Source organism: Cottoperca gobio, chromosome 22, assembly GCF_900634415.1.
Source record: "Cottoperca gobio chromosome 22, fCotGob3.1, whole genome shotgun sequence".
Classification (NCBI taxonomy): domain Eukaryota; kingdom Metazoa; phylum Chordata; class Actinopteri; order Perciformes; family Bovichtidae; genus Cottoperca; species Cottoperca gobio.
Genome location: NC_041376.1, coordinates 1668956 through 1691974, shown reverse-complemented (window position 1 = coordinate 1691974; position 23019 = coordinate 1668956). Strand labels below are relative to the sequence as shown.

General features: G+C 42.6%; 2 protein-coding genes across 2 annotated transcripts; one reads left to right on the top strand and one right to left on the bottom strand.

Annotated features, from left to right (window-relative positions):
- Positions 1–396: 396 nt before the first annotated feature.
- On the bottom strand, positions 397–14478 carry hhipl2 (HHIP-like 2). The gene is made up of 10 exons (XM_029461157.1): positions 14248–14478; positions 8580–9232; positions 7849–7992; positions 6657–6988; positions 6433–6559; positions 5619–5764; positions 5454–5535; positions 5150–5232; positions 4320–4718; positions 397–419 (listed from the first exon to the last, which is right to left on the bottom strand). The coding sequence occupies exons 1-10, from the start codon at positions 14476–14478 to the stop codon at positions 397–399; spliced, it is 2220 nt and encodes a 739-aa protein (XP_029317017.1).
- Positions 14479–16138: 1660 nt separating this feature from the next.
- Positions 16139–23019, top strand: wdr32 (WD repeat domain 32). The gene is made up of 7 exons (XM_029460234.1): positions 16139–16974; positions 17435–17548; positions 17972–18169; positions 18337–18539; positions 18872–18952; positions 19040–19185; positions 20745–23019. Exons 1-7 carry the CDS (start codon positions 16508–16510, stop codon positions 21114–21116), a joined length of 1581 nt encoding a protein of 526 aa, XP_029316094.1. The 5' UTR covers positions 16139–16507; the 3' UTR covers positions 21117–23019.

The following is a 23019-nucleotide window of genomic DNA, read 5'->3' as shown; positions in this document are numbered from 1 at the left end:
ACATTTAAAATGTCTAAACCGACGACACGTGTGTTTAATATTTGAGTTTTGTCAGCCAGAAGCTTCACAAACTGACTTGTTGTCCAGTTTTAAGACACTTTGATATCTTGGTGTTTTTAACTCTATATTTGAAGGATGAAGGATTTTAGTCCTGAACGTCTGGATCTTAAGTTCTCACAGAAACAAGCTGAGCTAACGTTAGCCGTTAGCTCGTAGCATCCGAGGTCCCCCGGGAAAACACTGATTTCTAACGTAAATCTGCTTTATTCAGTGTTTGTATCGGTTTTAATCAGCGGGTCTGTTTGTTTTGGAGAAGATGAGACCTCTGTGGAGACTTCTGCTTCTGGTAGAAACCTCCTGAACGATGAACTCTGAAGGAATCCTGATCTGCTTCTGTTATGGTTTACATTGAGAGCCCCCTAGTGGCAGAAAATGACATGTCTAACAGAGACAGAGACACAAAGCAGTTTCTGCATGTTAGACCATTAACGTTCAGTCTGATGTGTTGATCAATAATAAAGTTTATATATATAATACTCCTTGAGGAAACAACTTTTTGTTTTCTTGTGAGGTTGTGTAGTTAACTCGAGATAAAGTCATTAAACTAAGTTAATTGTAAAGCAGCTGTTCTCGTCTTCTATACAGTATAACTACTTTTATTTTAAATTCAGATCTGTGCTGTGAATAATTAAAGCTGATCCTGTAAAGAACTGACTGTCACTTGTCAGGGTAAACATGTGACAGCCTCCCTGTTCGTTCTTTTATTTAGAAAAGCTAACCAAGTGACCTTTGACCTTTCAGTTAATGTCGATGCTTCCTTGTCTGTATTTCAGAATCATTCAAACACGATTCTCTGTAACATTTATTTCTCTTTTACCCAAATATCATTGTGTAAACAGTTTTAGTTTCATGCAGTGACCAGCAGGGAGCAACATGTCTTCACTGAACCACCAGCCTGTCTCTGGATATCTTTATATAAATTAACCTCTCGTCTTTGCTACTCATGTCAAATACTTCGCTCAGATTTGTCTTTTTTAAACGACCAGTAGATTTGTTGTTTGTATTGATTATAAGAAAGAAATCAGAAGCTTTGCTGCATATTTAATGAACCAAAACATGTTTACAGCACAACATCTGCTCACAAACATCTTGTGAATTATGACTTTTATTTCATTATTTTCTCCCGTTTTATTGTGTTGACGTTGCATAAACATCTACAGGTATTTACATGTATTCATCAGGTAATCACACATTCATTGTACATTTACATGATGATGCATGAACAGGATTCATGGAGCTTGATGGATTTTATACATATTTTATTTTTAATGTTGCTTAATCCTCTTTGAAGTTTTATTACAAAATGTGGAGCATGTTTGGACCATAATCCTTTATATAGTTACTGTTTATTTAACTCCTGTTTGGGTCTATTTTGATTTAGGAGTTTAAAAAACCAGTAACTATATAAACACTACTTTACCTGCAGCAGCCACTAGACTCAAAGAGGCTTCTGTTTGCTCGGATTGCATCTTCTTGTGGTCGTGTTCAGTCTCTTTTTGGCCTTTTCATGGTTGTTTTGCGTCTCTTTTTGGTCATGTTCTGTCTCTTTTTGGTCATTTTGCATCTCTTTGTGACTTCCCATCAAGAATCATTAGGCTCAGGCCCGGGGGCTCCTAACCTGTTGAGCCCCCCGGGCCTGAGCCGGTGGCTTAAAGGCTCTAACTCGCCTCTTGCATGGACTCGGGCCGCCGGATGCTCTGGTTGGTGTATGATCTCTCACTTACTTCTGTATTTGGCAGCTTGTTACAAGCCAACTTTACCGCAAGGAATTCAACAAAAATGCCAAAACACTGAAACATGCAAACAACCTCGAGGGCAGAAAAGCCTCATGTCGTGTGTCATTTCACGAGGCAGCAAATTGCCTCGTTAGTCGGAGCCCCAACAACCGGTCGGCCCTGCGGCACAACAGCCGCCGGTAATGACAAACCGCTCAAGGAGCCGTCGTGTCTCGGAAACTTGTCAGAAAATGTGTTGAAACATGTAGTCAAGGGTCTGAGGAGTGAAGCTGTTTGTTTTATTTCTAAATTGGTGACGTTTTAACAGAAATAAGTGGTTATATAGGTCTGTAATTTGCAGGGATCCTGCTTCTAAAGAACATATAGACTTACATCATATCTGAGTGCAACACTATTTTCAGAACTACAAATATAGACCCACTGCCACTATAAATCACTCTTATTCTTCCGTTTCTAAACAGTATAATTTACGTCTCGCTGCAGTTACAGACGTGTTCTGGTACATTAAAGAGGTGATGTGAGGGGTGCTGTGGGGCAGACCCCCTGAAGTGTCCAGACAGAAGAACCAATACACACATACAATGCTTTTATTTCATATTGCTTTGGATTTGAGTGAAACATTACTCAGAAATTGTCCAGACAGAGAAGAAGCAACAACCTTTACAGTTACGTTTGTGTCCTGTCATGGTATGGTATGTTAAGTTTATGGTATGTGATGGTGCGTTTACATAATGGTACGTTTATGTCCTGTTATGTTATGTCATAGTATATTCATGTCCTGTTGTCTCATGGCTCTGTATTGAACATGTTCTGGTACAGGGTGTAAACCCTCCACACCAGACTCCAACTACAACAAATAAACTAACAATACAACAACATAATATCACAATATACTTGTTTTAAAATGCCCTGTATTGCCATGTCATGATATGGTACGTGTACAGTATTGCCATGTCATGATATGGTACATGTACAGTATTGCCATGTCATGATATGGTACATGTACAGTATTGCCATGTTATGATATGGTACATGTACAGTATTGCCATGTCATGATATGGTACATGTACAGTATGTCATGTCATGATACGGTACATGTACAGTATTGCCATGTCATGATACGTTACATGTACAGTATTGCCATGTTATGATATGGTACATGTACAGTATTGCCATGTCATGATATGGTACATGTACAGTATTGTCATGTCATGATATGGTACATGTACAGTATTTCCATGTCATGATATGGTACATGTACAGTATGCTATGTCATGATATAGTATGTTTATGTCATGTCATGTATTTTATGGTATAGTATTAAAAGTTTTTAAACAGATGTTAAGTTATTACGACTTATTTTGACACATGCAAATGTTATATTGTACCTTGTGAAACATGTCATGATGCAGTATGATGACATCATGGCATGCTATGCTACATGCTACCAAAATCTAATTATAAAATACAGAATTTATGTCTCAGGATTGGCGTCAGATAAAAGTTGAGAGCAGGACAGCTTTACATTTCCTGCGAGTCACAGTGGTTCCAGTTGTGTTTAGTGGTGTGGAGTTTAATTACAGGGAGCTGAGGCACACACACACACACACTTTCTAATGTTTATTTTTAACACGTGCATGTGTTGTAAAATTAGAGCATTTTGTATCTGGATTCTGTTTTCTGCTTATTTTCACTTGTAACTAATTTGATGTATTTTATATACAGACGTGATTAGGTTAACCGCAGTCAAAAAATAAAATGTAAAGGAAACAGTGTCATTAAAAGTTGTGCTTTGTACTTTAAAGGAATAGTTCAACATTTTAGGAAATAGGCTTGTTTGTTAAATGGAGAGTTTTAAGGGCCGAAACAAAAAATATAAATATATAACTGAGCATATAATTTACTATTTGAATTCATAAACAAGTGAATAAATATTGAATTATGTCTGTCACCACAGATGAATACATCTCAAATGAAATTACACATTAAATATAGAAATGTTGAATTTATTTATTATTTAATTTGCTTATTAGTTTTTTTAACATATTTATTTATCCATTAATAAATGTATGTATTTATATATACTCTAATTTATCTATCTATTAATAATTGTATGTATTTATTTATTTATTTATAGTGTAACTTGCTGCTGCAAAATAAATCTGTCAACATCCATCACAAGTTGATGCCTCTGATTGGAGGATAATTAGTTTTACCGCACTAACCATTAAATAACATAATTATATATCTTCCTTTATTCAAGCATTTAATTATATAATTAGTTATGTATTTGGCCCTTAAGAGCCTCCATACCTCTAACGTTTGGCACATTTCCCAAAATGTTGAACTATTCCTTTAATTAAAACATGAGTGGCAAAAAATGTCAAAAATAAATATTTTAAAGTGCTTTGGCATTTTTTGCTTGTTTCTTTTTTACCTGAAATCTGTTTTGCATTGTTCTGTTTGTTTCCAGCTTCACGTTTGTGACAGTTTTGTTCATGAAATCTTGATATTGTTTTGCACTTTCTTTCAGCTTAATGCCGTTTTTCTTTTGTGCGACTGGCTTCTGCGCAGGTTTCCTCGCGGGAACCTTCGTCGCGTTGACGGCGGGACGTTTCAGAGCGTTGCTTCTGCGTTCTGTGGCAACGAGCTTCCCCACAGTTGTCTTAGATTTCTGTCTCAAAGTCTCCTCCTTCTTCTTCTGCTGTTTCTTCAGCAGCTGTTTTATCTTCCACGGTTGCAACTTGTTCGTCTTCTTCACTTTCTTATTGAGTGACTTCCACTTGGGCGTCACAGCTCTGCTGGTCGTTGTCGTGGAGACACTGGCTGCAGTCGTTGTTCGCGCCACCGTTGGTTTGGCGGAGAGTTTGAAAGTCCTCGGCGGTGGCCTGGTGGGTTTCTCAGCTGTGTCCAGCACAGTCACTGAAACGACACGTGTTGCATTTTTACAAGCCCGGATTAAAAACAGAACCGAATGTTTAAAATGCTTTTCCTCTTTTGTCTCTTTCTATTTTAATTGTGTTTGATGTAAAACGGGAAACTTCTTTTTCTAGTTTTATATGAGATTATAGCATTTGGCAGAATGTAGACACTTAACGGGGATTTAAAAAAGCTTCTGCTGACAAGAAGAGAAAGAGTGAAACCTGAACGGAGCCAAAACAGATTTCTTGAGTTGATGATAGTTATGTGTAAGTTGTTTATATTTATTGCACCTTGATTGAGCTATACTCTACACTATGAACATATTTAAAGCTGTCCCTTTCAAATGGCTTCTTCAACATGTCTGCTATGCACAAACCATAAAAGAGTTATAAGAAGAAGAAGAGATAAAAGTGTGAACTGAGGTGACTTACGCTCCCGCGGCACGAAAGGAACCTTCTTCCCCCGCACTTTGACAGGCAGCGGCTTCTGCTTACACTTCCCTGGAGGAGCTCTCCTGCAAAAGTTAATAACAATATATTAATAAATGACACTTTTGTAGTTTTAGGACAGAACATAATTCACATTTTTGGAAATTTAAGAACTTTAAAAACTTTAAAAGTCACTGGAAATACGTTTAACATGACGTACGCGTGCATTTCTGACAGAATAACGAGGTAAATCTAATAACATGTAAAAGATTAGATGCTTTAATGTAAGCTGTGTCTGATGCTACACCTGGACGGGTCCATGAATTTGAAAACCGTCCCGGAAGGAGACATGGCACTCGGGTACGCCGTGGCCAAAAAATATAGTTCCCCTAAAGAAAAACCAGAAACAAGAGAAAACAGCTGATGAGCTTCAGTTAAATGAACTCACGACTGAACTCAGAGTGAACGTTACCTGCTTCATCTTCAGCGAACGAGATGATGAACTTGTGATGATGGTTGATGAGTCCAGGAAACGAGCAGGTCTTTGTTTCTCCCATACACACACTCCTCTCCTTCCAGCTGCCTGCGCTCTTGTCTTCCTCTAACGCCATGATGCGACTGCACGTTGTGTTTAAGACGGGAATTAATACAGAGATCAAAGACTTACGTTGACAGAATCACTTCTATACACATGCTGTTTAAATATAGTAGTCAAGTAGTTCGCTTAGTGTTCATTTAGGGTGTTTTCATGCATAATAATTCTATATTTTATGTTTTATTTTTATATTAGAGCATTACGCTCCCAGACTGCAGGGTTACTTGTGGTTCCTAGAGTCTCTAAGAGTACAATGGGAGCCAGAGCCTTCAGCTATCAAGCTCCTCTCCAGTGGAACCAGCTTCCAGTTTGTGTTCAGGAGGCAGACACACTCTCCACATTTAAGAGTAGGCTAAAGACTTTCCTTTTTGATAAAGCTTATAGTTAGGGCTGGCTCAGGTTTGCCTTGGATCAGCCCCTAGTTATGCTGCTATAGGCTTAGACTGCCGGGGGACACCTCCCTGCTCTCCTCCTTCTCTTCCTCTCTCCTCCCCTCCCTCTCTTCTTCTCCCTCTCTATCTGTATGCATTTATGTAAATGTATGTTAATAACTCAGCATCCGGGGCATCACCCCCCCCGGACCCCCGTGATCACCATAACAGAGAAATACAAGATTTCTTTATAAATAAAAAATAGCAGCTGAGCAAACATGCTGATGCTGCACTCCTGAAGAGTTTGAACACGATCTTACCCGCTCATAAAGTCTCCAAAGATGTACAGGCCGTTCAGATTGGGTGATTCACATCCTCTGTACACATATCCGCCGGTCACAGACTTCCCAACGTGATGGCTGTATGCGAATATTGGCAGGATATCATCTGTCGTGCAGAGGAAGACGAAGTCAAATCTAAAGCATCTAAATCAGATTGAAGATGGTGCAGAAAGGTTGTTTCATCACGTCTCACAAATACTCACTTAAGGAGGAGTTGTGGCACAATTTCAGATCAAAGCACTCGAAGCCCTCTTTGGCTCTCCATCCGTAGTTTCCTCCCTTCACGATGATGTCGATCTCCTCGTAGCGGTTCTGACCCACGTCTCCACAGAATATCCTGCCCCTGCCGTAGCGGCTCACCGGGTCCCCGCGGTCCACGGAGCAGCGCCACATGTTCCTGACCCCGTATGCATACACCTCTGGGCGGGCTGCCGGGTCCTGGAGGAGTGGGTTATCGGGGGGGATCCTGTACTGCTGCCCGCTGGAGTCACGTCCGTCTACATCGATGCGGAGCACTTTGCCCAGCAGAGCACTCCTGCGTGGGAAAAACACACTTTCTAATGCAGGGAATCGTGTGTGTGTGTGTGTGTGTGTGTGTGTGTGTGTGTGTGTGTGTGTGTGTGTGTGTGTGTGTGTGTGTGTGTAACTAATAATAAAATCAATAATGATGATTGTGCATGTTGAGCTGGAACACCAGAACACATCAAGTGACATGAAATCACCAAACAAGCCGAGAAGATCAAACTTCTAAAAGTGGTGGAAATAACTCAAATTAATATCTAGTTAAAGTAAAAATAATGGAAACATGGTTGAAAAAGATAACTAGAAGTAATCTTAGAATAAATGTTATTAATTATTATTTTTCTCTGATTTATTTTCTTTAATTTACATCTTGCATCTTGTATTTTAATTAGTTTTGTAGTAACAGAGAAATGTTTTAAATAGTAATCTTAGCTGACTAAAATTGTTTTTTACTTGAAGTAGTGTAGTAATATTAGCTAACTACATTTTTTTTTAAATAGCTTAAATATATGAATGGTTGGAATTGTTAGCTAGAAGTAATAATGGATAAACAGTTGAAATGTTTAACTATAGTTTAGAAAAGTTTTAGCTTAAAGTAAAAGATAAGCAAATGAAAATAAACCGCTGTTTATGCGTTAGCTAGGAGTAATGGTAAACGGTTGAAATAGCTCAAAGTCCTGTAAAACAGTAGAACTTTTTACATAAATAAAAGGATATTAGCAGGCGTAATGCTGATTTAATGGTTCAGGTTGAAGTTTGATATTTTACAGTATAAACACACTTTTTTACCATAAAAAGAAACAATAATTAACATGAAGAAAGTGTTAAATTACAACCATCTTAAAATGAATTCAGAAACCTGAAGCTCCTCACTTGTTTTGTGCGTTTCCATATTTCCCAAACGGATCTCCAGCTTTTCCTCCATCGCCAGTGAAGATGTACAAATATCCATCGAGACCAAACAGCACCTGTCCTCCGTTGTGGTTTGCAGCCGGCTCCTCGATCTCCAGGATCGCCCTGAATGCAAGAAGGATGCGAGTTGAGTAAAATCACAATCTACTAGAGGAGATGTTTGTCACTTATTCCATATCTGTTTTTCTCGGTCTGGAAGCAGCGACTTCTTCTGGCACATAAAACCAGAACTCGTCATAATTACATTTCTAGTTTAACATGTTATTTAATGAGTTAGAGCGAGAGAGCCCGGCCAGCTGTTTCCCTTGTTTTCAAACTTTATGCTAAGCTAGGCTAACGCTGGTGCTAGCTTCATGTTTTTGAGTGAAATGTATCTTCTCATCTTACTTTTGGCACAAAAAGCAAATAAGCACATTTCCTAAAATAAACAGCATCTTATTTACCTGAAAGCATAAACAAACTCAGCTCCCGTGTTAAAGCTCTTTTTTTGTTGTTTTTATATTTTAAAATATTCCCTCCGGTAACTATAAATAGGATTATGGATTATACCAGATCACACATTTTGTGTGTGATTTACTGCATTAGGCTCAGGACATGTTCATGCAAAGTTTATTCTTTGGAGGAATAATTGCAGTGGGTGTATACATCAGCCAAACTAATGCAATAAAAAGAGCAGCTTTCCATCCGCATACCTCTCTGAGTACGGATCAGCCATGTTCATATCCAGTGCAGACACCTTCATCTCACTGACTCGCACTTTCTCCACCTTACTGTTGACCTGGATGGAGTAGTAGATGAAGAAGCGTCCGTTGTCCCGGTACTTGGGGTGGAAGGCCATGCCCAGGAAGCCCCTCTCATCCCCCAGCCAGGGCGTGGTCATCACCTCCCCGCTCATATCCAGGAAGGGCTGCTCCAGCCGGCTGCCGTCGGGCAGGTAAACCCACACGAAGCCCACCTGCTCGGCGATGAACATGCGGTGTGTGCCATCGCTGCTGTGGAGCATCAACACGGGGTTCCTGAGGTTGTTGGCCACCTCTGTCAGGCACACCTGCAGACACCCTCTGGGGTCCTCCGCCACCTGCCCCAGGTTGCTGTTGAGGTCAGGGGTCTTCAAAACGTTGGGGTAGCAGTAGTCCGGGTCGGACAAGTCCATCATGCTGCAGAACGTGGTCACGTCTCGCTCAGACGTGTCCCGCAGCTGCTGGTTCTCAGTTAAATATTTCACCACATGGCGGCATGTGCCATGAAACTCCTGGCAGTAGCTAAAGCAAAGACCAGGGAGCTCTCTGACAGGTGTGTACGGGTCCTCGGCATCGTAGAGGTGGGCGGCGTATGGAGAGCACTCCTGGATGGAGGGAGACACTACTGATTATCACAGAGACGTTTCAGAGCACTAACACAGGAGGTGAGAATTAAAGGGACACTTTGTCGCACTAAAAGGACTCGACTGTCCAAACGTTGACTTCAGATCAAAGCTGGAGCACAGAACAGCCTCTTAGACCCTTTTCACACTAAAATTAGTGTGTACAGTGTGTGCAGGTTTTTAAACACGGGCGATAAACTTCTTTCCAATTGCCGGTAGACGAGAGGCCTGTCTGGGTTTTTCTTTCAGGTGTGTCACATTCTTTTTGTTTCTGTCTGAGTTTGAATGAAGTTTGTTGCGACAATCGGCTAAAATGACTGTTTTTGTCAATGGAGTCTGGTGTCTTTGAGGAGAGCATAATAATTGTATGATATGTGTATTAATAAATTAGCACAATTGTCTAAATCCCTGTTGATTGTATTTGTTATCTCACGTGTGTAACACAGCATTTCACCAGAAAAGGTGCGAAATAATCCAATTGTTTGTTTTTCTTAATGCATGTTTATATATTTCTTACGTCTTCTCATATTTTACTATTATATTTAATTTTATATGTTTTACTTGTCTTTTATTTTGACTATTTATTGTTGCATTTAGCAAAAACATTTCACATGATTTTACTTTTGTAATCGGAGTGACGATAAACATCCTAAATCTTGAATGTTGAATCTGGTGTCATGTTTTCATCGCTGCTGATCGGAGCTGCAGCCGATAAAAACTGTGACTCCTTCAGACTCATTCAGACTCATTCAGATTCATTCAGACTCATTCAGACTCCTTCAGACTCATTCAGACTCATTCAGACTCATTCAGATTCATTCAGACTCATTCAGACTCCTTCAGACTCATTCAGACTCATTCAAACTCATTCAGACTCATTCAGACTCATTCAGACTCATTCAGACTCATTCAGACTCATTCAAACTCATTCAAACTCATTCAGACTCATTCAGACTCCTTCAGACTCATTCAGACTCCTGCAGACTCATTCAGACTCATTCAGACTCATTCAGACTCCTTCAGACTCATTCAGACTCATTCAGACTCCTTCAGACTCATTCAGACTCATTCAGACTCATTCAGACTCATTCAGACTCCTGCAGACTCATTCAGATTCATTCAGACTCCTTCAGACTTATTCAGACTCATTCAGACTCATTCAGATTCATTCAGACTCCATCAGACTCCTTCAGACTCATTCAGACTCCTGCAGACTCATTCAGACTCATTCAGACTCCTTCAGACTCATTCAGACTCATTCAGACTCCTGCAGACTCATTCAGACTCCTTCAGACTCATTCAGACTCCTTCAGATTCATTCAGACTCATTCAGACTCATTCAGACTCCTTCAGACTCATTCAGACTCATGCAGACTCATTCAGACTCATTCAGACTTCTGCAGACTCATTCAGACTCATTCAGACTCCTTCAGACTCATTCAGACTCCTGCAGACTCCTTCAGACTCATTCAGACTCATGCAGACTCATTCAGACTCATTCAGACTCATTCAGACTCCTGCAGACTCATTCAGACTCCTTCAGACTCATTCAGACTCATTCAGACTCCTGCAGACTCATTCAGACTCATTCAGACTCCTTCAGACTCATTCAGACTCCTGCAGACTCATTCAAACTCATGCAGACTCATTCAGACTCCTTCAGACTCATTCAGACTCATGCAGACTCATTCAGACTCATTCAGACTCATTCAGACTCCTTCAGACTCATTCAGACTCATTCAGACTCCTGCAGACTCATTCAGACTCCTTCAGACTCATTCAGACTCCTTCAGATTCATTCAGACTCATTCAGACTCATTCAGACTCCTTCAGACTCATTCAGACTCATGCAGACTCATTCAGACTCATTCAGACTTCTGCAGACTCATTCAGACTCATTCAGACTCCTTCAGACTCATTCAGACTCCTGCAGACTCCTTCAGACTCATTCAGACTCATGCAGACTCATTCAGACTCATTCAGACTCATTCAGACTCCTGCAGACTCATTCAGACTCCTTCAGACTCATTCAGACTCATTCAGACTCCTGCAGACTCATTCAGACTCATTCAGACTCCTTCAGACTCATTCAGACTCCTGCAGACTCATTCAAACTCATGCAGACTCATTCAGACTCCTTCAGACTCATTCAGACTCATGCAGACTCATTCAGACTCATTCAGACTCATTCAGACTCCTTCAGACTCATTCAAACTCATGCAGACTCATTCAGACTCCTTCAGACTCATTCAGACTCATGCAGACTCATTCAGACTCATTCAGACTCATTCAGACTCCTTCAGACTCCTTCAGACTCCTGCAGACTCATTCAGACTCATTCAGACTCCTTCAGACTCCTTCAGACTCCTTCAGACTCTTTCAGACTCCTGCAGACTCATTCAGACTCATTCAGACTCATTCAGACTCCTTCAGACTCCTTCAGACTCCTTCAGACTCATTCAGACTCCTTCAGACTCATTCAGACTCCTTCAGACTCCTTCAGACTCATTCAGACTCCTTCAGACTCATTCAGACTCATGCAGACTCATTTAAACTCATGCAGACTCATTCAGACTCCTTCAGACTCATTCAGACTCATGCAGACTCATTCAGACTCATTCAGACTCATTCAGACTCCTTCAGACTCCTTCAGACTCCTGCAGACTCATTCAGACTCATGCAGACTCATTCAGACTCCTTCAGACTCATTCAGACTCATGCAGACTCATTCAGACTCATTCAGACTCATTCAGACTCCTTCAGACTCCTTCAGACTCCTGCAGACTCATTCAGACTCATTCAGACTCCTTCAGACTCATTCAGACTCATTCAGACTCCTTCAGACTCATTCAGACTCATTCAGACTCCTGCAGACTCATTCAGACTCCTTCAGACTCATTCAGACTCCTTCAGATTCATTCAGACTCATTCAGACTCATTCAGACTCCTTCAGACTCATTCAGACTCATGCAGACTCATTCAGACTCATTCAGACTTCTGCAGACTCATTCAGACTCATTCAGACTCCTTCAGACTCATTCAGACTCCTGCAGACTCCTTCAGACTCATTCAGACTCATGCAGACTCATTCAGACTCATTCAGACTCATTCAGACTCCTGCAGACTCATTCAGACTCCTTCAGACTCATTCAGACTCATTCAGACTCCTGCAGACTCATTCAGACTCATTCAGACTCCTTCAGACTCATTCAGACTCCTGCAGACTCATTCAAACTCATGCAGACTCATTCAGACTCCTTCAGACTCATTCAGACTCATGCAGACTCATTCAGACTCATTCAGACTCATTCAGACTCCTTCAGACTCATTCAAACTCATGCAGACTCATTCAGACTCCTTCAGACTCATTCAGACTCATGCAGACTCATTCAGACTCATTCAGACTCATTCAGACTCCTTCAGACTCCTTCAGACTCCTGCAGACTCATTCAGACTCATTCAGACTCCTTCAGACTCCTTCAGACTCCTTCAGACTCTTTCAGACTCCTGCAGACTCATTCAGACTCATTCAGACTCATTCAGACTCCTTCAGACTCCTTCAGACTCCTTCAGACTCATTCAGACTCCTTCAGACTCATTCAGACTCCTTCAGACTCCTTCAGACTCATTCAGACTCCTTCAGACTCATTCAGACTCATGCAGACTCATTTAAACTCATGCAGACTCATTCAGACTCCTTCAGACTCATTCAGACTCATGCAGACTCATTCAGACTCATTCAGACTCATTCAGACTCCTTCAGACTCCTTCAGACTCCTGCAGACTCATTCAGACTCATGCAGACTCATTCAGACTCCTTCAGACTCATTCAGACTCATGCAGACTCATTCAGACTCATTCAGACTCATTCAGACTCCTTCAGACTCCTTCAGACTCCTGCAGACTCATTCAGACTCATTCAGACTCCTTCAGACTCATTCAGACTCCTTCAGACTCCTTCAGACTCCTGCAGACTCATTCAGACTCATTCAGACTCATTCAGACTCATTCAGACTCCTTCAGACTCCTTCAGACTCATTCAGACTCATTCAGACTCCTTCAGACTCATTCAGACTCCTTCAGACTCCTTCAGACTCATTCAGACTCCTGCAGACTCATTCAGACTCCTTCAGACTCCTTCAGACTCATTCAGACTCCTGCAGACTCCTTCAGACTCATTCAGACTCCTGCAGACTCCTTCAGACTCCTTCAGACTCATTCAGACTCCTGCAGACTCCTGCAGACTCATTCAGACTCATTCAGACTCATGCAGACTCATTCAGACTCCTTCAGACTCATTCAGACTCCTGCAGACTCATTCAGACTCATTCAGACTCCTTCAGACTCATTCAGACTCCTGCAGACTCATTCAGACTCCTTCAGACTCATTCAGACTCCTGCAGACTCATTCAGACTCCTTCAGACTCATTCAGACTCATTCAGACTCATTCAGACTCATGCAGACTCATTCAGACTCATTCAGACTCCTTCAGTTCAGCCACTGTTTTATAAATGTGGAAATGTTTCATATTAATATTTATCTAATGTCAAGATTTGGCTCAAATCTTCCACATTTTGACATTGGTTGGTAGACGTGTTGTTAATATAACTACTCCACATGATAAACTCTCTGGATTGAGAGTTATTATACTGAATAAGAGTTAATAAGATAATTGATTTTGATTTAATTCAAAAAGATAAAACCACAGGTCTCATCACAATATCACCTCCTGGAAATTCACTTCTGCACGACTGTTGATTAAAATGTGGATTAAATTAGACTATAGAACAGGAATTATGCCAAATAAATCAAAGTTGCATGATGCATTAACTGTGATCTCTTTACAAATCATAAGCATAACTTTAATATTGAAGGTTTTATATATGAAACTGAAATCATTGCACTGATTTGATTTTATTCTGTGAAATAACTTTGTGGAGTGCCAGGACCTTTTAGCATCCTCATAGCACACACAAGACACAAACAATATATTTACCTGGCACATGATTTCCTTCAACTTGTCCTCACAGAGCTCGTGACCCTCCGTCTCCAGCTGGTCGATAATGTTCCAGTATCTCTCGGCGATCATGTTGTCCGTTTTCTGGTCGCAGCAGCCAAACTGCTCGTACTGCGTGCAAAACTCCAAGTGCCAGGAGGGTTTGAAAGGTGGCTCGAAGTCCAGACACTGAGGATGAGCTGATGCTGGCTGGATCGCCACGAGCAACATCACTGACCCGATCAGGGTAATAAACTCAGGAAGGTGTGGGTACTTTTTGGATGAGCTCGGACGTGCCACCGTGCGTAAAACCGAACAACGGGCTCCGCTTGGATGGAGCGCGGCATCCCGCATACATGTCATTTTTGCCATCTGCCCCCGAAAGACTTCGACTGTTTGCTCTCCTTTATGTATGAGCCAGAGTGTGCACGTGCACGTGGATGTATGTGTTATACGCGTGCCCAAAAGTATGCAGCAGCAAATCCCTGCCTCATTTGCCACCTGCTTAATCCAGGTAAAAGCGCACCTTGTTGCCAGTTCTGTCTGCCATAATTAGTAACAATTAAAACAAAATACATCTGGATTGGTTCGTTAAGTTAATGAGGATGTTTTTACAGTGTTTTTATTTTGAAAGTTGGCGAAGGAATACGGACCATTAACGCTCTCAAGCACACGCACACACACACACACACACACACACACACACACACACACACACACACACACATTAGGGCACAGTGTCCAGGTATGCAAATATCAACATGCTACCACAGCACCAACTGTAATTGTGTCTCACATTCATGTAAAAGTGCCCGAGGGCCGCGTGGTGTTTGTGCAACTACTTGGCAGCAGCTGCTTCATCCTACAGATTTAAACTGTTCCGGCATGTCAAACTTCCATTTGAATTGTACAGTCAAAAGTGTCTGTCATCATTTTCTACTGGAGCCAAAACATCATGTGAATGAAAGAAACATCTTCCACAAAGTTTATTAACACACACGGGTTACATTTGTGAGCATCAAACACTTCATTTCCTGCAGTCTGGTGAGTTTTAATGCAATTTATTGTGGAAATGTTATTTTATATGTAAAGCAAAACACATATTCAGACATCACCTGATAATTCAAAATATAAAATATAATGGAATATAATGTTGGCATTCTGTATCGCTTTTCTAATTTCTCACTTGCAGCTGACGGACAACAATGGTTATATTTAAAACTAATTCTCAAAATTTTTGTTAGCAACAATTCAGTAGTCGCTGGATATTTGTAGAAACATGTCCCACAACTACATGTTGGCAAACCACTATTGTGTAGTTACAAATGCTCTCCACTGCTGCTCTATAAAACGACATCAAACCATCCGTGGTTATGCCACACCTATTTCAATTGTCTATTCAGATGCATGTAAATAAGAACTGTGTCATCTAGAAATGATTAAAGCTGCATTAAGAGCACTGCAATTTGTATAAAAATAGTTATTGTATCTGATACTGGTTGCACAAGAAAATCTCCATTTAGTTTGTTTTAAGAAATTCATTATTATTGATTATTTCTTCCATTATGTCCCTCTGAAATATAATTAAGTAATTCATGCTCTATAGTTTGTTGTTCCTGGCAATGGTCACAACACCGGATGGATCCCTGTAAGTGAAGACACATACAATAACGTGCAGTGTTTATCCAGCAGATGGCAGCAACCAACCCACGACTGCACCCGGAAGTGAACAAGGAAGCGGAAATTCGTCATTTCATTTTATTTTGCATTTGTTTTGGTGAGGAGAAAAACTGTCAAGTCAGTTAGAATAAAAACATTTAACTTCCGCCTGGGCGCTTCAGCTTAAAATATGTGTTGATTAAAAATGGGTTTGTTGACACGTAATTTGAGTCACAAAAACGGCGCCATACAACAAGAATTTGATTTAAAAAACAAAATCAATAATCATAATATGTTTTGTTCTTATAACATAGAAAACAAGTCATTTGTAAGTTTATTTTGAAGTCTAAATCTGTACTCTTCCGGTCGCATTTTAGCTAGCCGTGTTTGTGTTGACGCGCGCAGATAAGGTGCTGCCAAGTCTGACAAAATATAATTTGCTAACCTATGCAGCTAAAACCCCCCACCATGGCATCATAAACGGGTAGAAGAACACACGGTTTCATGCTCGGTAGGTGACCGGAGTCCGTTAGCTTTTTCGCCGTAGAGCCGCGACGCTGCGCCCCGAAACACAGACGCCTGTGGAGCTGGAGAAGCTACAATGAGCTCGGAGCACCAGAGCGACAGCGAGGACGCGGACGAGTCGCAGGAGAGGCCCAACAGCGGCGGCGCCTCCGACAAAGAGGAGGACCCCGACATCGACGACTCGGACGTGGAAGATGAAATCGCCCCGAGGGTTTCTCCCTCACCGCCGGGGAGCGGCGGGATCAGGCCGGAGCGCAGAGCGAGGTCTACGGCGTCAGAGGAGCGAGAGCCCCGCTGCGAACCGGCCGCCGCGCCGCCGACGGGGAGCGGCGAGGGCTCCAGCGCCGACATCCGCAGAGGGAATAGCGTGTTTTCCTGGCTGCAGAGCAGGACTATAAGACGGGGGGTGTTTGTGGACCCAGCTAGGGAAAACTTCAGGACAATGACCAGTTTATACTGCTCTATGAATCCGGCTGCAGAGTCTGTGAACCTGAGCACGCAGACCCACGGAGCGGTGTTCAACCTGGAGTACTCCCCTGATGGGTAAGATGTCACTTTTATTTTGGGCCTTTTTACACGAGTTCATGTCCACAGGGCTCCTACTTTCCCTGGAAAATCTTTAACATGTGCAAAAGATTGACCCAAAACAATCACAAAAACATGCAAACCGACAGAAAATAGATGCAAAACGTTTGTCCTCGGATGATCACTGTTCAGGGTGTCATTTTATTGTCTTTATTTACCACTGCATCTATGTTCTTGATCCATACAGTGTTATAAATCTGAGCATGGTGTCCACACATTGATTATATTATATATTAAAGGCTCTCTTAAAGTAAGGCTGCTCAGCTTACATGTCTCTGCACATCATCTCACTTGGATCTCAGTTAGAAGTTTGTCTTGTGGCTTAATGTGTTTGTGGAGCTGCCTGTGTTCACGTGCATGATAAGAATATAGTTGAAAACAAAGGTTTATTGTATATGACTTGTCTCTCTGTGCTCAGGTCTGTGCTGACTGTGGCCTGCGAGCAGACGGAGGTCCTGCTGTTTGATCCCATCTCATCCAGACACATCAAGACCCTGACGGAGGCCCACGAGGACTGCGTCAACAACATAAGGTGCATTTCTCTAATCTTAAATCCTCCAGGGGTTTATACAGTCAGCATCCTGCGTCTCACAGCGGGGGCGAGAGCGAGCGAGAGAAACATAGAAAGTTTCAGGATGAAAACACGATCGCTTAAATGTGTAATATGTAACATTTACACATTAAAATGTCTAAACACAACAACATTATATGTAGTGAGTGGAGTACATTATCCTAAATGTTCCAGCAACACACACACAAGCGACAAAACACACACACGCACACACACACACACACACACACACACACACACGTCTGTCATTATAGTCTGATGTTACGAACATTGAAAGACCACCAGTGGCAGAAAATGTCTTTATTGTTTGTTTCCGTGTCTGGATATAAAGCGCAGAGGTCGATATAAACCAGCTGCTGATGAAGACGTTTCTCTGTCCTGCAGGTTCTTGGACAATCGTTTGTTTGCCACCTGCTCCGACGACACCACCATTGCATTGTGGGATCTCCGTAAGCTGAATTCAAAGGTTTGCTCGTTGCACGGCCACGCCAGCTGGGTGAAGAACATCGAGTACGACACCAACACGCGGCTCCTCGTCACGTCCGGCTTCGACGGAAACGTCATCACGTGGGACACAAACAGGTGTGTGTGTGTGTGTGTGTGTGTGTGTGTGTGTGTGTGTGTGTGTGTGTGTGTGTGTGTGTGTGTGTGTGTGTGTGTAAATATATATTCTTCGTCTCTTGTATTCACCTCGTCTTCATCACAAGCCGTCAAACTGCCCGTTGAACCTTCTGTGATTGTTGCTGCAGGTTTACGGAGGACGGCTGCCCGCACAAAAAGTTCTTCCACACCCGGTACCTGATGAGGATGCGTCTGACGCCCGACTGCTCCAAGATGCTCATCTCCACGTCCTCGGGGTATCTGCTCATCCTCCACGACCTGGACCTCACACAGTCGCTGGAGGTCGGCAGCTACCGCATGCTGCGAGCGCGGCGGACGCCCCTCAGCTCAGGTCAGATCACCGACTCCCTGAACACGGAAATGTACAGATTCTCAGATTTCTTTGTGTTGCTTTTCCCTTCTTGTATTAAAGAGTTACTTGGTTATCACCGTTTGATGTAATATTTACAGAGATTCTTTACGTCTCTGTTAACCTGAAATACTCACATTTCATATGCGTCCGTATCTGGAATTATAATCATCACACTTTTTATACGTCTTTTATATTTCAGGCTGACTTTATCGTGTTAATCTTTATTGTAGATTAAATTGTGATTGAAAGAGATCAGATCTGCTGTTTTCGTACTAGAGACGATGATGTTTGACCCTCCTGTGACCCTGTAGATGGAGGCACGTCAGCCTCCAGGTCGGCTGGAACTCCTCGTCAGGGAAACGACTCCAGCAAGATCCACCCTCCTCGAGAAGGTCGGAGACCATCGGTGTAGAAATATCAGACGTCAAAGTAATAACGAGGAAGTCTATAAAGTTAAACACGCTTTGTCCTTCTCGCAGGTCTTTCTCCCAGAAACAGCCTGGAGGTTCTGACTCCAGAGATCCCCGGAGAGAGAGACCGAGGCAACTGCATCACCTCCCTGCAGCTCCACCCGAAAGGCTGGGCCACGCTCATCCGCTGCTCCAGCAACATGGACGACCAGGAGGTAACCCTTTCTGCATGCAGATGTATAAAGTCAGTTCCTGGTGGTGCACCATGAGACTGAACGCTCCAGGAGGACTTACAGTAAAAACAAAGATGCAGATGAATGAGAGATTAAAATAAAGAACCTAAACTTGATGGTGACATCGCCACCTGGAGGTCAGTGGGTTGTGTGACCTGCCTGCTACGACACCCTCTGTCCTCTGACCCTCTGTCCTCAGACCCTCTGTCCTTAGACCCTCTGTCCTCAGACCCTCTGTCCTTAGACCCTCTGTCCTCAGACCCTCTGTCCTTAGACCCTCTGTCCTTAGACCCTCTGTCCTCAGACCCTCTGTCCTTAGACCCTCTATCCTCAGACCCTCTGTCCTCAGACCCTCTGTCCTTAGACCCTCTGTCCTCAGACCCTCTGTCTTTAGACCCTCTGTCTTTAGACCCTCTGTCCTTAGACCCTCTGTCCTCAGACCCTCTGTCCTCAGACCCTCTGTCCTTAGACCCTCTGTCCTTAGACCCTCTGTCTTTAGACCCTCTGTCCTTAGACCCTCTGTCCTTACACCCTCTGTCCTTACACCCTCTGTCCTTAGATCCTCGCATCGCACAAGGAAAGACTTCCTAAAAGAAACCCCATAATTAAAGGGGGAACATGTTAGAAACCTCAGGGAGAGACTGAGGAGGGATCCCTCTCCCAGGACGGACAGACGTGCAGTAGATGTCGTGTGTACAGGATAAACAACATAGTACAAATACAACATTTGACAGAAATTATGTTGTGTTGAAAAAGAGAAAGTTTGGATGAATCCAGGAAAATGTCAAAAAGGCTTCCTGAATAATGAGAATAAAAACAATATGGCTGCTTGAAGCCCTAAAGAAACCCAACGTACCTTCAGTTCTCATCACAACACAAAGCCACTAATGGTTGTTTGGTGTCGCTGCAGGTTCTGCACCAGTGACGACATCAACATGATGATTAGTTTCAGGCTCGACTGTGTGACACTCGGCTCGTTCAACAATATGTTCCTCCGTCTCTTCTTGAGATTGTTCTCGAGAAACGTCCTTAAGAAAAGTCAGAATTGTTCGTACTGAATTAAAAGCTCGGGGCAGTTGATCCTAAGTGTACACACACACACGCACACACGCACACACACACACACACACACACACACACACACACACACACACACACACTCCAAATGTAAAGAAAAACCTTTAATATTTCTGAAGTGGAGGATCTTTTGCAGGATTGTTTTTGAATAAAAGGTGTTTAACAACCAAAGTGTCTGAAAACATCTGTTTACAAACACAATCAGAATAATAAAGTCTCATCCAGTCGACAAACTCACGACTTTTACCTGAAATGTGACTTTTTAAAACACTTCTCTCGTTTGAGACGAGGTGAGTAATTGATTTGCAGACGGTGAAATGTTCCTTTAAAGACTGTAAGGCTTCGTATAATACAGAAAATAATTATTGCAAAAGTAATTAAAATCCTTTATTATGTTGAACTGCGTAAGAAAACATGAGTGGAACTGTTCTAATGTTTAATCCTCTGCCCCTCCGTGTCTCCAGTGGACGTGTGTGTATGAGTTCCAGGACGGAGCGCCCACCCGCCCTCTGGTCTCCCCCCGCTGCTCCCTCCGCCTCACCCACTACATCGAGGAGGCCAACGTGGGCCGGGGCTACATCAAAGAGTTGTGTTTCAGCCCGGACGGACGGCTCATCTGCTCCCCGTACGGCTACGGCGTCCGCCTGCTGGCCTTCGACGAGAACTGTGGCGAGCTGGCCGACTGCCTCCCCGTCCAGACGAGCTGCCTCAGGGAGATCCGCTCCATCTACTCGCACAGCGACGTGGTGCTCACCACCAAGTTCTCCCCCACACACTGCCAGCTCGCCTCGGGCTGCCTCAGCGGGCGCGTCGCCCTCTACCAGCCCAAGTTTTAACAACACGTGCTGACGAACAACGACGCACTGCAGACCAGGGGGGAGAAATACTCATCAGGGTTCCTGCACATATCTAGAAATGTGAAGAAGAAGAAGAAGAAGAAGAAGAATGATGTTCGTACTTTTCTATGATTTTAAACTCCTAGCATCTAATATTTGCAGATCTTCGGCGTGCAAACACTATAATCTACCAGAGCTGTCGACCTGCACAGATACTTCACAGAAGATCTCTTTAAATCTCGTGTTCAGCGGAAATACGTCATGATGTCATCCAGCATGAAACAATAAGTACAACATCAAAGCGTGGACAGCCGTAATATCTAAATAGTCTTCTTTGTATCCTTTGGTTAAATTCTATCAAAAGTGATGATCTTCAGGAACCCTGAACAACATTTGCTCGCATTTGTTTTAAAGTGCTGGAGGGGACCAGGGGCGCGGGGGGGTTTCAACAGTCACATGGTGTAACAAAGGGTGTGACCTGTGTGAAACACTCCGCTCAGCTGGTGCCTTAAATACATGTAATACTTCTGAACCCGGGTCTGCAGCTGTGCAACAGACTAAAGAAAGAAAGAAGACTTCAGCTGCAGCAGAAACTTTGAACTTTAACGGAAAAAATAAATAAAAAATGAAAAACAGACGTTTGGGTGTTTTTGCAAAGAAAACTCAGAAGTCCAAACGTTGAAGCTCAGAAACAAACCGCGGCTCTTTCTTTCATACTAAACGTCTGAAGCCGTCAAACGTTGACTTGTTTTGAGACTCGCCACATCCAGATGTCACTCGAGGATGCACACAGACGTTCAGAAGCGCTCGGCTGCTCACGCCTTCTTCACAGGTGCTCTGCTCACACAACCTGAACTTAAAGGACCTTTAACTTTCAGCCTTCACACACCTGTTTAGTGTTCTCCATCGGCACCCCCGCCCTTCGCTGTTTTCTTTTAGTGGTTTTATTGGTGTGTTGATGTCCGCACTACTTGTTCACGGTGTTCATTCTTTTCTACGCGATTCACCTTTTTGTTGCCATGGTGTAGGACTAGCTGCGTGTGAGTCACTTCTCTGTTTGTGTGTTTTTAATATTAAGCCTGTGAACGGAAACTTCATGCTGTCTGTCGGTATCTAAGTCTCCCCTTGACGTTTTCCCACTGACGGTACTTTCTGTGCAAGATTTCCAGACTTTTACGAAGAAGAAAATACTATTTACAGAATTATTAACTTCCACCTGGCGTTATTCTGCCTTTTCCTCTACATTCTGTCTCAATACGGCGACGTTAATCTTTAAAAACAGCAAAGTAAATGCATAGCTTCATTTTTTAAAAGGCCCAGTAATTGTCTGAAACAGCTGGCCACTGTAGTTTGTATCAAACATTACTTAAAACAGGAGTAAATAGATATACGGGACTACTTTCAGCTGTGGAGTGATACGCACTCCGCTGCAGGAAGGCAGTGATACAAATATATTAAAGTGCCCTTGTTTATTGTAATGCAACTGAGGCTCACTGACGTGTTTTTAATCATTTCTTCAGCTCAATGTCACGGAGGAATAACTTCCATCACACGAGGCTTGTAGGTAGAGAAGAAACATCCAGAATAATTCCAGCTTCGTTGACTTGTCGGCCAACATGTGTCGCCTCCGCATCGTTCGTTTGACCTTTCATAGGACGGAATTGTTGCCAAGAAACATTTGACTTGTTTTCCGACCTTGTACCTCGTTTTGTTGTTTGCATCACATCCAGTTTTAACAATGTTGTCATAAAGGTGATCAATCAGGTTTTTTTTTGTTGCTTTGACTGTCCTCGTGTGTTTGCAGCTGCTGCAGGACTGAGCGCCTGTGGGTGTAACAGCTGATTACATGTTGGGGAAACAAAAGATAGACGTATACTACTATGCATACCAGCCTTTATGAAGA

Bases quoted from the DNA above. Each gene is read 5' to 3' on its own strand.
- wdr32 (XM_029460234.1), top strand. From the start codon at position 16,508: ATGAGCTCGGAGCACCAGAGCGACAGCGAGGACGCGGACGAGTCGCAG. The intron at 18,170-18,336 runs GTGTGTGTGTGT...TTGTTGCTGCAG, and splicing joins ATCACGTGGGACACAAACAG to GTTTACGGAGGACGGCTGCC. The intron at 18,953-19,039 runs GTCGGAGACCAT...TCCTTCTCGCAG, and splicing joins GATCCACCCTCCTCGAGAAG to GTCTTTCTCCCAGAAACAGC.
- hhipl2 (XM_029461157.1), bottom strand. From the start codon at position 14,478: ATGTTGCTCGTGGCGATCCAGCCAGCATCAGCTCATCCTCAGTGTCTG. The intron at 6,560-6,656 runs GTGAGTATTTGT...TCTGCACGACAG, and splicing joins GTGCCACAACTCCTCCTTAA to ATGATATCCTGCCAATATTC. The intron at 5,536-5,618 runs GTAACGTTCACT...GTTTTTCTTTAG, and splicing joins GTTCGCTGAAGATGAAGCAG to GGGAACTATATTTTTTGGCC.